The sequence below is a fragment of the Terrapene carolina genome, unplaced genomic scaffold (genome assembly GCF_002925995.2).
Source record: "Terrapene carolina triunguis isolate 2854851 unplaced genomic scaffold, T_m_triunguis-2.0 Scaffold102, whole genome shotgun sequence".
NCBI lineage: Eukaryota > Metazoa > Chordata > Testudines > Emydidae > Terrapene > Terrapene triunguis.
Genome location: NW_020664453.1, coordinates 2394474 through 2407542, shown reverse-complemented (window position 1 = coordinate 2407542; position 13069 = coordinate 2394474). Strand labels below are relative to the sequence as shown.

At 51.2% G+C, this 13069-nt stretch overlaps 1 protein-coding gene across 1 annotated transcript in view; it reads right to left on the bottom strand.

The window, feature by feature from the left end:
• The window catches only part of LOC112120541 (tetratricopeptide repeat protein 22), an 18285-nt gene extending 7254 nt beyond the window's left edge, over positions 1–11031 (bottom strand). Inside the window, exons 1-3 of the mRNA XM_024219654.2 lie at positions 10465–11031; positions 1573–1628; positions 1309–1412 (exon numbers count right to left, since the gene is read on the bottom strand). Coding sequence (XP_024075422.2) covers positions 1309–1412; positions 1573–1628; positions 10465–11031 — 727 coding nt within the window. The remainder of the gene's footprint in view (positions 1–1308; positions 1413–1572; positions 1629–10464) is intronic.
• Positions 11032–13069: the final 2038 nt, after the last annotated feature.

Below are 13069 nucleotides of genomic sequence, written 5' to 3'. Positions count from 1 at the left end.
GGAGGAGCAGAGCAGCCGCGGGAGGGGAAGTGCCCGGCCAGCATTTTTCCCGGACATGTTCGGCTTTTTAGCAATCCCCCCCGGACGGGGGTTTGATTACCAAAAAGCCGGACATGTCCGGGAAAAACCGGACGTATGGTAACCCTATTTTTGTTAGCTGTAACTATAATTAAGGCTACGAGTCTGTCATGGAGGTCACGGATTCCGTGACTTTCCGTGACTTCAGCAGCAGCAGTTTTGGTGTGTGGGAGGCGGCTCAGGGCTAGGGGGAGAATTTCAGATCCTTTCTTAAGGGCTGAGTTTTATTTCTCCAAATCAAACAGCACAACACAAATCCAACTCATGAAATCAGGCCAGGACCCAGAGTCTCCTGCAGGTCTCACTCTCAAAAGGCCAAAGAAGCAGCCCAGCTATCTAAGGCCCAAGGCCTAGAATTTAGGAGCCTAAATACCTTTGTGGATCTGGGCCCAGTGACTTGCAATCTATCACCTGATCCCTGGCCTCAGAGCCATCACCAGAAAGGCAGGTAACTAGGCAAAGGAGGGCTAGGCCCAACTCCTTTAAAGGGCCAGCCACCCTGTGCCAGGTAGAATGAACTCTGCCCTCGTAATCCACTAATTCAGTGCCCATGACCATGGTATCTGAGTTTCTCTGTGAAGCCCCTTCTCCTACCAGGCAGTAAGAAAGAACAAGTCTGATATAGGGTGAACTCTGGGCCCCACTGAGGTAATTGAGAGTTTTGCCGTTGAGCTCAATGGAACCAGGATTTCCCTCTGAGTCGTTTACACAAGTCCTACTCTGTCTGTGGAATCCATTTCCCCCTGGCATTTGGCACCATTGTACTGTGATGCTAAGTTGGTTTCAGTTCCCCTGATGCATTACCTGTTTTCCACCGCTTGCTAGCCCAGGCCTCACTAGAGGGGTGTGCTCTGGTTTGCTGTGCAATAAAAAGAGAGTGAAAGTCCCTTTCTCTGCACCATGGGGCAAATCCTGATCCCACTGAAGAAACATCTCCCATAGTGCACCACAGCCAGGGACACACCACCTCCCCTCCGTGGTCACCAGAGAGCGGGAAATGTTGGCCTGTGAGGAGTTCCCATGGGGAAATCAAAGGTAAAATGCCCCTGAGAACCCAGAACAAATTAAACACCCTAGTGAAGAAACGACTAAGGAAATTCTCTGGCTTGTGGCTCAAAGAGATCGCTCTAGGGGATCGGTCACTAGGGATTTTGATTGTGTCCTGAATGGGGTCTGAATAGACTGGGCGTTTAATTCACCTGGAGAGAGATGTTAACTAGCACCTGTCACCTGGGGCAGTTACAATCCATCCCACACTGGAGCTATCGGTCCCTGCTCTCAATGCCTTTGTCTTGGTTGAGTCAGGCTTGGGCATCTCATAGTCCTTGCTACAACTTCCCAAGAAACAAAGCAGATGGTCTGCCAGGTTGCAGGCAAACTCCCCCATTCCACTGTAACCTGCTGCTGTTTATTTCTCATGGCACCCTTGAAGAAGGTGTTCGGTGCTGTTCCGCTCTCTTCTTCCAGCTCCGCGCCAGGCACTCCCTCTCTTACCTGATGTACAGCGTGGCCATAGTGAAGTACCAGCTTCTTTTCTCCTCCAGGGGGATCTGAAATAGGGAAAGGTTTGTAGGAAAGTCATCATTAACACCTGAAAATCGCCCTCCTGAATCCACTGGCCTATGAAACTAGACGTCCCAAGGGAAGACGAACATGCACTTTGTCAGGAAAGCAACATTCAAAACACTTCTTACTTTGCTATTCAATAAAAGACACTGGGCCAGATCCTCAGCTGTGTAAATCAGTGTAGCGCCCGCCATTGGCGCTCCATGAGTTTTTAGCAAGGCAAAATCTGACACAAAGGTTCCCTCTTAAATAGAGATGGTCCCTTTCAAAACCTGTTCAGTATGTCATGCAAACCTCTGCCCTTTCACACTGGCCTTTAAGTTCCACAGTGGACGTTGCACTTTCATTCAGGGATCTCAAAGCACCTTGTAAACACACGAGTGAATCCTCAACCCACTAAGGGAATACCCTACAGAGAGGGGCAGCTGTAGTCTAGTGCCTGAAGCAAGAGCTGGTAGTCAGGAGTCTGCTTATGACTCTGCCAAGGACTTGCTGTGAGACCTTGGGCAAATCTTTGTGCCTCAGTTTCTCCATCTGTAAGAAGGGACAGTAATGCTTATCCACCTTTGTAAAACCCTTTGAAGTCTATAGTGTCAATGGCAATTGGTTCACAAGCAAAGCACTAATCATTACATTTTACAGAGGGGGAAATGGATGGTCTGAGGAGTCAGTGGCAGAGCAGGGACTAGAACACAGAAATCCCAACTCCCGGGCCACAAGTCTACCCATTAAAAGGCACTTCCTGAATGCAGGTGTCCTCACAGACACACGGATTTCCTCTCTTCCCCCTATTTCTGCAGCCAGGCTATACCATTCCACTCAGGGTGGTTTATTAGTGTTTACTCTGTTCTGTGCAGGTTAGAAGTGGGTTTCCATGAAGTGTGCATCTGTATAAGTCTGCGTCCTACAAGGTTGTTGTATGCATTACTGTGTTTAAAAATGGTACATAGCAGAGCCAGTCTGGGCCAGCAACATGGAGATCAGGCTTGTCGGGTTCTTTGCCTGCAGCACAGTCCCCTCACTCTGCACAGAGAAGAGGATGCTTTCTGTTTAAATGGAAATTGCACAGGACAGTGCAATGGGGTAAGTGGACAGTATATAACGCAATGGATTATGGATTGCAATACTAGCCAAGTTAGCAGTTTCCAAGAGGTGGACGCAGTTACAATTAAAAGGAGCAAACATGGTTCTCGATGTTACTTATATTATTCACACTGCGCTCAGCACTGCATAGGGCACACAAAGAAAGCAAGCCCCTGCCCCAGAGAGCACAAGTCTCCAAGGCTGACACATAGAAGACAGCACATGCTGGGGGATCAAGTGGTGGGGTTGGTTTAGCGTGTTCTTGTGACGAAAGCCGAAGGTTGAGGCAGAGTAATGCCTTACAACAACAATCCTGGCTCCCGCTTATCGTACCCAGAACAGAGCGATTCCATACTGTAGCTGCTCACTGCGTCACTGGCGTGAACAGCTCCTTAGCAAGCACAGGCCCAGCCAGCCAGTTGCACCAGCGAGGTGGAGAAACCAAATGGACAGTTTTCCCAAACAAAGCATTGCCTTCCTGCCCTGTGCTGAGGATTCAGGGAGGAAGGAATTGCGGGGTTAGCGAGGGTTACACACACCATCTTTGCTGCCTCATGCAAGTGCGCAGGGAGCAGGAGGTGAGGGCTGATTTGTCTCCACTCACTTTGCAGAAAGGATGGTCTCATGAGCACAGCACAGCGCTGGGAATCAGGAGATTTTAGAGTTCTGTTCTCAGCTCTCCCACAGGCCTTCTGTGTCGCCTTGCTCAGTTCAGAGTCTTACTGGTAACTGCACTGTGCACACAGTGTTGTTGGTGCCGTGTTAGTCCCAGGATAAAGTCTGTGCTTGTCTCTCTCCCCAACAGAAGTTGGTCCAATAAAAGATATTACCTCACCCACTTTGTCTCTGCATTGTGCAGGCTTTCACTCTTGTGCAGAGTCGCTATAACAGTTGCCAGTCTGCTCCGATTGTGTTTGCACCCACTTTTCACTGGTGTAAATAACATACAAGGTGCAAGGCCCTGGAGCATCAAATCTGCAGTGTTAAATCCTGGCCCCCCAGTGAAGTCAAAACTCCTATATACTCTGTAGGACAAGGATTTAACTCATGTGCCTCAGGTTCCCTATCTGCTACAAGGGGATAATAATAATGCCGTCCTCAGAGAGGGTTTGATGCTAAATTTATTCATGTTTGCAAAGTGCTCTGGGATGCTCAAACAGCAGCAGCTGCAGAGGTGCAAAGTGTTAGCATCTTTCGCTGGTGTGTAAGGGAAGGACAAATGGGGACGTATGACAGGAATAACAGACGCACCAATATAAAGCTTTCGAAATAGCCAGGAGATTCTGCGGTGAAGAACTGTCGGCTTGTTGGATCTAATACTGCGTAGGTGGCAGAAATACGTTCCAATGAAAGAGATTTCTCGGTGCCCTATAAATATCTGAAAGCACTTGGCTGATATTTAGCCTGCTGCTGTAAGCAGAAATGCCAGCTCACTGCAGAAACGCCAGCTAACAGTGTTCCAGGTGGGTAGCTGCCCGAAGGGACAGTTTTGTGAGCCAAGCGACTGGTTCCAAACTCCAGGCGCACAGCCTCCCTCCCTGCTTGCACTGACCCCCTCATCCTGTTGTGGTCAAGGAACAGACTGCCAGGCAATTCCCTTTGGGAGGATCCTTAGATGTCAAGGCTGTGAGTGTTGTGCATGGGCAGCCTGGGGCTCTCCCGAGTCCAGAGATGTCCCTGGGGCACTAGGCTCCCGAGAGGAGATGGTGGTGGTAGGCAGGAGGTGAGGCCACTGCCCTGCTCACCCTCTGCAGCCAGCCGGCTCTGCTAAGACATGGGGTAGCAGATGTGCTCACCTTGTGTGCTGGGAAGCTCCAGGGAGTCTTATGTCTTCCTACAGCACAATGCTTTTCCCCTGTGGGGCAGGAGGTTCCACAGTACCCTAAGGTGGGCTGGTGTCCAGGGGTATGTCTACATTGCATTGTACACCTGGGTCTCTGGGACCCAGGCTTGTGGACTTGGTGTTTCCAAGCCCATGCTGCATCCACATTGCATTGTAAACCTGGACTCAGCTTTCACAGCTGTGCTAACACATCCACACTGCACTATGCAGATCTTCTGACTCGGGTCTGCAGCTTGACCTGCGTCCACACTGCAAAATGACAGCGCTTGGACCCAAGTCACAGCGGGACATAGGCTCTGACCCACCCCACTAGGAGGGTCCTAGGACCTGGGTCCTGAGTGCTTGCTGACCCGAGTCAGACTGATGTGTGTGTGGACAGAAAAGGGACTTGGCTGAAACCTAAGTTGGAGCCCGAGCTTAGCATGCAATGTAAACATGCCCTAATAGGGCCAATCTGACTTTAAACATCTCATGGCACGGTTTTGTAACAACAGGAGTTTGCCCTGCAGACAGTTGTTGGCCAGCATTCCCCATCCCAGCTGTTGTGCAACATGCCATGCTCCAGCCGCCTGCCACCACTCCCCCAGAGGTGGCTGCCTTTCATTCACGGGAGAAGAGTTTCTACAGGCCCTTGCTCATTCAGCCTCCACTGATATCCACATTAGGAATTCTGAATCAGGTGCTCAGCACCTGCAACTCCCTTGATTTCAATGGGATTTGTGGGTACTCAGCACCTGTGAAGATCTTACAGATTGCCTGGGAAGCATGTGGGGACCCTCTGAGGCTGAAAGTAACAGATTACTGGAGGGAGGGAATTTGCACTCCTAGCTCATAAGAAGAACTGAATACAATTGGAAAGGCCATTCCTCCTCCCTGGCTGAAGCTGAACCAAGCACCGTTGCTGGTACTTTGCCCAGGATCTGTTGAAAGTGAACCAGCTTTGTGATCTATACTCCCATCTGGTGGCTCTGTTTGCATTTAATTGTAATGGGTTGTGGGCAAAGTGCTAATTGCTATTCCCTTTAGACCTGGCGGCGGAGCGGATTTTGCAGGTTAATGGGTTTGGAGCGCACTGAGCTGGCTGGATTGTTTAGAAGGTATTCGGTTTAAGTTTCTTTTTTGATTTCTTTGTGGGTTCATTTTATCTGGGCATATGAATAAAATAAACCTGTACCTTAAACGGCCTAGCAAGACTATGGATCATGATGTAGAAGGAAGCAGCCAGCACTAAATGAGACACATGATTTTAATGCCTAACTTTTTGGATGTCCAACTTGAGACATGCCTAACGGGGTGGGGGGGGGGGGGGGGCTCTGAAAAAAGTGCTTAGCAACCAGCCGTCTGAAAAACAGGTCTCTTTAAGGGTATGTCTACACTACGGGATTAATCCGAATTTAGATAATTCGAATTTGGGAAACAGGTTGTATAAATTCGATTGTGCGCGGCCACACTAAGCACATTAATTCGGTTTTTAACCACATTAATTCGGTGGTGTGCGGCCACACTAACCCTAATTCGAATTAACAAAATCGATTTTGGGGCTACTCCGCTCGTCGAGGTGGAGTACAGAAATCGATTTTAAGTGCCCTTTAATTCGAATTAACTGGCTCTGTAGTGTGGATGGGTGAAGGGTTAATTCGGATTAACGCAGCTAAATCCGAATTAAAGTCGTAGTGTAGACCAGGCCTAAAGTGGCTCAAGTTGGGTACCTCAAAATGAGAGCTGGGCGGAGAAAGGGAATTTTGTTCCAGGGAGGACGGATGTTGCCATTTGGAACGGAACCCAACATTTTTGAAAGTCTCCATGAAAGGGAATGGAACCCCAGCTGAGGGGCACTCTGCCCGGCGGGCAGTCCCTGAGCCCAGGACTCTGGTAGCTCTGGCTGCTGAGGCGCTGTTAGCTGGTGCACCGATGCTCCCGGCTCTTTGGCAGCCACCTGGTGGACTGGCAGGGAGCTGTAAGTCTGGGGGCCCCAGCTGAATAGAGAGCCTTGGAGCTTCGGAGTGGCAGTTCCCAGGGCTTCTTGGCTCCCCACCAGGCAGGCTGCCTGAGAGCTTAGAGTTTGGAAACCCAGGCTGCCCTGGTAGGCTGCGGAGGGCTGGGTGGGTGAGCTGGCAGGAAACCAGGCAGTTTTCTAAACCTGCCTGGCAGGGGAGGATCCATCGGAACTTGGTCAAAAAGGAGCCATTGCCGCGAAACTTTTCCAGTTTGACCAATCGGCATTGTTGGAAAAGTTTCCACTGAGGAATGTCTAACCAGCTGACTCAGAATCACTCATCACTCCTGGCAAGCCACCTGGCTACGTTCTCTGGAGCTAGGTTGTGCCTGGCCTTCAGTGGAAGAGCGAGAAAGCGGGAGAGGGCACAAAGACGCTGCCCACCCCGGCCTTTGTGCTTTGTTAAGTGCAAGTTTGATAGCCACCATTTTGACCAACACCCCAGAAACTGAACCAGGGATCTCCAGACTTAAAAAGCATAAGCAGCTACAACCTGAACTAAAGACCCAGCCTCTGCAGCTGGAGCTGTGACAGACTCACACCTGCCGTGGACCCAGCGCCGTGCAGAACGCACAGCCCGCACAAGGCTAGCACTCATGGCTCCAGAGGGGGAAGGCGTATGCCTCCACTCCCTTGTGCAGCAGAGCAGACAGTGCATCCTGTAACAGAGTGATGCCTGTGCTGACCCGGATCTCTGGGAGGCAGAGTACCTGCCTGAACAATGCCTCTTGGCGCTCCCACTGAACAGTGCAGGGCTGGGGCTTAAAGTCTTGCTTGAGCTTTTGCTAAACTCTCCAGATTTGCCATTCAAATCCTCATTTTTTAAATTGAAACCTGATCCTTTCCCCACACTGCCAGAGAAGTTAGGTTGGGCTGCTCACCGGCAGGGACACCCATAGGCAGTTTAGACAAAACCTGCAGGATTCCTGCACACACTTTCCCCAGGGCTGCAGGGCTTTAGTTGAGTTACAATTCCACATGGCCCTACAGTAGATAAGATCTGCCGGAGATTATTCAAGTGAAGGGTATGAATGCTGCTGGACTAGATTTACTAAGAGCCCCTCAGAATCCTACAACCTGCCCACACGGCTCCAACATTTTTGCAGCTGTCAACATTGTAAACACCGCTCCCCTCCTACTTTCTAAGGCTGGTGGCCAGCACGGGAATGGTTTGAGGAATCCACAGAATAGCTGATAGAAGAGTCAATTATTTTGTATATTCACAACCTTTTTCCTAGGCAGTGTCCTTGCACAGAGAATAGAGTGGCTGGCAGGGGCGGGTACATAAACCGGGTGGTTTGGATAAGAGGATCAGCAGTGCCAGGGCTGGATCTGCAAGTGATGTATGTTGGAATCACTCTCCTGAAATCAATGGAGGGACATTGATTTACATCAGCTGAGAATCTGGCCCTTAGTGTTTACAAGGGAATAATGTTATTGATGGGAGAAAGCTCACACCTTTCTGATAATTGCTGCTTTGGTCTGTGTGGCTGCAGACTTGGGACTGGACACTGGTAGGGCTCCATTTACACCACATATGTTGCTGTGTTATAACACAATAGTGCCCCATGCGTGCTGTCGATGAGTCCACTTATGACAGTAGCCTCAGTGATGCGCTAAGTGACAGCGCTCGGGGTTAGACCGTTGCCTGCGTCACATGGAGCGGCCCTGCATCACTAACCCCCTACTTTGTGCAGAACTGGGACTGTGAAAAATTTAGTGCCAGACTGCAGAATTTTAAATAGCTGCTGAATTGCCTGTAGCAGCACTACCTACCCACTCTGGCTGCAGGCTAGCGGCTGCCTCAGTTTCCCCCTCTTGGGCTCCCAGTAACGTCAGCATAGGTCTTTCATGTGTCCTGTAACACCCCTTCTCGGGGTCTGGATACACAAGAACTCCCCTAGCCTTCCTAGCTGGCTCCCACCCCTTGGTGCAGTGATCCTAGGCTGGGCCCTGCTGAGTCTTTCCTCTAGCAGACTTGCTCTCCACCTTCCAGCCATCCTCGCTGGCTGCTGCTCCCAGCTGGCTTGAACCCCTCCTGCCTGGGTAGTTGGGAGAGTCTCTGAGCAGCTCATGCTGCTCTCCTGCTCCTTTGAGTCCCTCCCTGCTCTCCATCTAGCAACAGCTCCGAGGGCTTCCTACTTGGAGTCTCCCCTTTGATTCTCTGCAGGCTTCTCTGTTATCTCAACCCCCAGAAAGCTTGATTCTAGCCACACAACCTGCCTGTCTTGTGGCACTGCTCATCTTCTCCACCTGGGGAGACAAGCTAAGTGGGTCACAGGTGGGGCTCTGGACCTATCTCCCCTTAAAGGGCAAGTCACCCTGTGACATCTCCCCCACATCTAATTAAAATGGAAAAAATGGTCTGATAGTTTTCATCTCACTGAAACAACAGAACATCCTAGAACAGGAGGTTTAGAGAATGATGCAGTGCTAATTCTCTTGCTATGCATTTTCATCTGTTTCTCTATCCTAGAGTTCTCTATCCTGCCCTTCACTGAAATGTTGCTAACTCTTGTGATTATTTTTTTAAAGCCCAGATCCAGGAGTGATGTGATTCCATGAGAATCTCAGCTTGCATTTAAAAGTAAAAGCAAGTTTCTAGCCCTCAGGGTTGCAAAGAAAAGGTTGAAAATGTGCCCTGAGTGCAGCCTAAAGGCTCAGGTAACAGGAGGCAAAGAAAAAGAATCCGAGATTAATTAGCTGTAAAAATCCTGATTTGCTAAGTCTATCTCAGGATTTTCTGGGGTCTGACTCATGATTTTTGAATGTTGGGGGTTGGCAACACTATTTACAGTGTTGCTGTAGCCATGTTAGTTCCAGGATATTAGAGAGACAAGATGGGTGAGCCAATATCTTTTATTGGACCAACTTCTATGGGTGAAAGAGACAAGCTTTTGAGCTTATCCACAATTGAAGAAGAGCTCTCAGCTCAAAAGCTTGTCTCTTTCACCCAAAGAAGTTGGTCCAATAAAAGTTATTACCTCACCCACCTTGTCTCTCTGTAATAGTTATGCACTTCCCAGATAACATGTCTGCTGTCAAGAATTTAAAGGAATGAACTGAGCTGTAGCACTCCTGAGCATTTTGATAGCACCTTCTAGCTGAAGGCCTTGAAGCCCCTTCCAAACACGGCTGGGAGAAGTATTTGCACTTGACACAAAGCCTTGAGCTGAATGGCTTAAGGAAGGACATTTTCTGTGGCTTTGTCAACAGAACACAGTTAGTGTCTTGAAGCAAATTCAATGTGTGTGCTACACTGATGCTCCATCTATTCTGATATCTCAGAGAGTGTACACCGTGCAATTCTTATTCTAACAATAAACAAAACCACCTCTTGACCCAAGCGCTCCCCTTAAATGAGCATACCAGCCACTGGTCTTTTATGAGCTCCCAGAGGGCAGCCACACACTGCATGTGCAGAAGGACGCACCTTTGTTTGAACAGCTAGAGAAGATAAGGCTGGAAGTGCAGAACACCGTTTATTCTGATCACGTAAGACCAGAGTAACTTAAAACGGGCTTAAAACTTTCCACGATTCCATCCAGCTACAGAATCGTGTCGCCTTTATAGGGGCTGATCTGCATGATCGGGCCCATAGAGATCAACAATTTTAAGTGACACAGCACGAAGGAGGGCCGAATACTAAGATAGGAGCAATTTCCAGAAGCTTTCTCCTGGCAGGACTTTATTCCCTCTGGCTTATAGTTGTCTGCACTGTCATACCCAAGCTCAGCTATTAGCTGGTAAATTAGTTCCTACTCTAGGTTCCCGCGATCATAATGAACCCATGATTGAATTGCTCTGCCCAAAGGATAGAGGCCCTACAAAGACACATGGCAAGTACGTCCAGTGATACCAGACAGCAATCTACACATAGGTAGGAGCTGTGACTGACCTGCTGCCCATAAGAAAGAGCCTTGTCATAGAGCATGAGTCCGGCAGTCAGTTTCTCCATTCGGTCTTCTTCATCCACAAGCCCAATGTCAAAGACGTAAGCATAGCCCTGCTCTGCCAGACAGCGGGCTGCTCGGAGCCTGGGATCCCCCTGAGACTCGTCTTCTGAGCCCAGGCCCATTAAGTGGGCTAGTTTCTTGGTGCAGTCAGCCTCTTCCTGCTCGCTGTCCAGCCTGTCGTACACGTAGGCCAGGTTGGCCCAGGTATTGAGGTTGTCAGGGTCCTCCTGGGAGATGCTCAGGAAGATCTCCTTGGCTTGCTCCATCTCCTCCAGGTGGAAGGAGAAGACCCCGAGCAGGTTCCTGACGGCGAATTGCTGGGAGCCAGACTCAAGCTCTAGCTCATACATCAGGCTGTCTCGCTTAAGCTTCATGTCCCTCCCTCTGAAATTCACAGGGGAGCAGGGCTCGAAGTTCATGTTCATCTCCAGGTGGAAGTGACCAGGAATATAGTCCATCTCATCAATGAGCGTGTCAATATCCACCTCGGCTTCCTCCGGGTTCTCCATGGGGACTTGCTGGTATATCCCCACGCAGGGCTGTTGCGGTGGCGTCTCCCAGTCCCAGCCTTTCCCTCCTCCTCTCTCACAATGTTTTCCGCTCTCTCAAACCTGCAATTCTGGTTTAGCTGATTCACATGCAGCCTGGGAGGAGTCCTGAATGGGAGAGGCACTTAGCGACGCCTGTCATTCGTCAAGGGCCTGCTTGGCCAGGACTGTCAGTGAATCTCAAGAGTCCAAAACAGAAAAGTCTGCTGGATCCATTCTTGCCTGTGGTCCTGGCAGGGCAGGGGCAGGGCTGGGCTGCTCCTTGCAGTGCATGCTGGAGCGATCAGTCCCATACTCCCATTTCCCTTCTTTGGTTTGTATTCCGTAGTGTGTTAATGTTCGTTGTGTGTTTCGCTCCAGGCCATAAAATACCTTTGAAAATAAACTGCCTGGGCCAAATCCTGATTCCCTTACTCCAAACCCCCATCAGAACGGATCGGTAGCTGAGCCTGATCACGGACTGCACAGCGGAGCCGCTTCTGGACCAGATCCAGGCGTTTGAAGCCAGAAGCGCTCTGCTGGGGGAGTGGAGGGACTGTGCTGCAGTCACAGTCCCTCCCCTGGGGCTCTGCACAGGCTGGCTCAGCTGGCCAGAGCAGAGGGAGCAGCCTGCCCAGGCTTTCCCCACTGGCTTCAGCCCCCCATGAGAGGGCGCAGCTGGCTGGTTCAGCTGGGTGGTGTGAGAGCGTGGATCTGGCTCACCCTTGACCTTTCACCAGGGGGCGTGAGCATTGTGGCTGGTCCCTGTGCAGGAAGGCAGGAGTGGAGGAGACTCTTGTACTCTTCCCACCCCTTGGTGGATCCATTCTGGGCCAGCCACAGTGTGTATTTAATGAGGATCAGCCGCACTCTACTAGCACTGCTGCTGGGTGACCCTCAGATACGCACCTCCGAGCTGGAGCCTGGAGCAACACCTGAACAGGCTACAAACCAGTGTTAAGAAATAGCAATTTGGTCCCAGTAATGACCACAGCCTGTCACGGGTGGGTGGACAAGAGCTCTGCTTTTCAGTCCTATGGGCTCTGTGGGGCTGTACAAAGATAATTAGGGGCTCTGCAACACAGATTTCCTATTTATGCAGCTTTGGCTTTCCACATTCTAAAAAGGCCTTGTGCAAAGGGCCCGTCTGCTCTCCGAGCTCCTGGCCCGTCCGCCAATTGGTTCGTCTGCTCTCCGAGCCCCTGGCCCGTCCGCCAAGGGGTTCGTCTGCTCTCCGAGCCTCTGGCCCATCCGCCAATGGGTTTGTCTGCTCTCCGAGCCCCTGGCCCATCCGCCAAGGGGTTCGTCTGCTCTCCGAGCCCCTGGCCCATCTGCATAGGGGTTCGTCTTCTCTCCGAGCCCCAGGCCCGTCTGCCAAGGGGTTCGTCTGCTCTCTGAGCCCCTGGCCCATCAGCCGAGGGGTTCATCTGCTCTCTGAGCCCCTGGCCCATCAGCCGAGGGGTTCGTCTTCTCTCCAAGCCCCTGGCCCATCTGCCAGGGGGTTCATCTGCTCTCCAAGCCCCAGGCCCATCTGCCAGGAGGTTCATCTGCTTTCTGAGCCCCTGGCCCATCTGCCAAGGGGTTCATCTGCTCTCCGAGCCCCAGGCCCATCTGCCGAGGGGTTCGTCTTCTCTCTGAGCCCCAGGCCCGTCAGCCGAGGGGTTCATCTGCTCTCTGAGCCCCAGGCCCATCAGCTGAGGGGTTCATCTGCTCTCTGAGCCCCAGGCATGTCTGCTGAGAGGGCCATCTGCTCTCCGAGCTGGTGCATGTTCAGGTAAGGTGCACGTCTGCCTCTGAGCCGTGTGAGTATCCAGACAAGGTGCATGTCTGCCCTTCTGCAGCCCGTGCTCACCGAGCCCGTGCACATCTACTCGCCGAGCCTGTGCACGTCCGGGCAAGGGGCACGTCTAGTCGCCAAGCCAGTGCACGTCCGGGCAAGGGGCACGTCTAGTCGCCAAGCCCGTGCACGTCCGGGCAAGGGGCACATCTGCTCACTGAGCCTGTGCATGTCTGGGCAAGG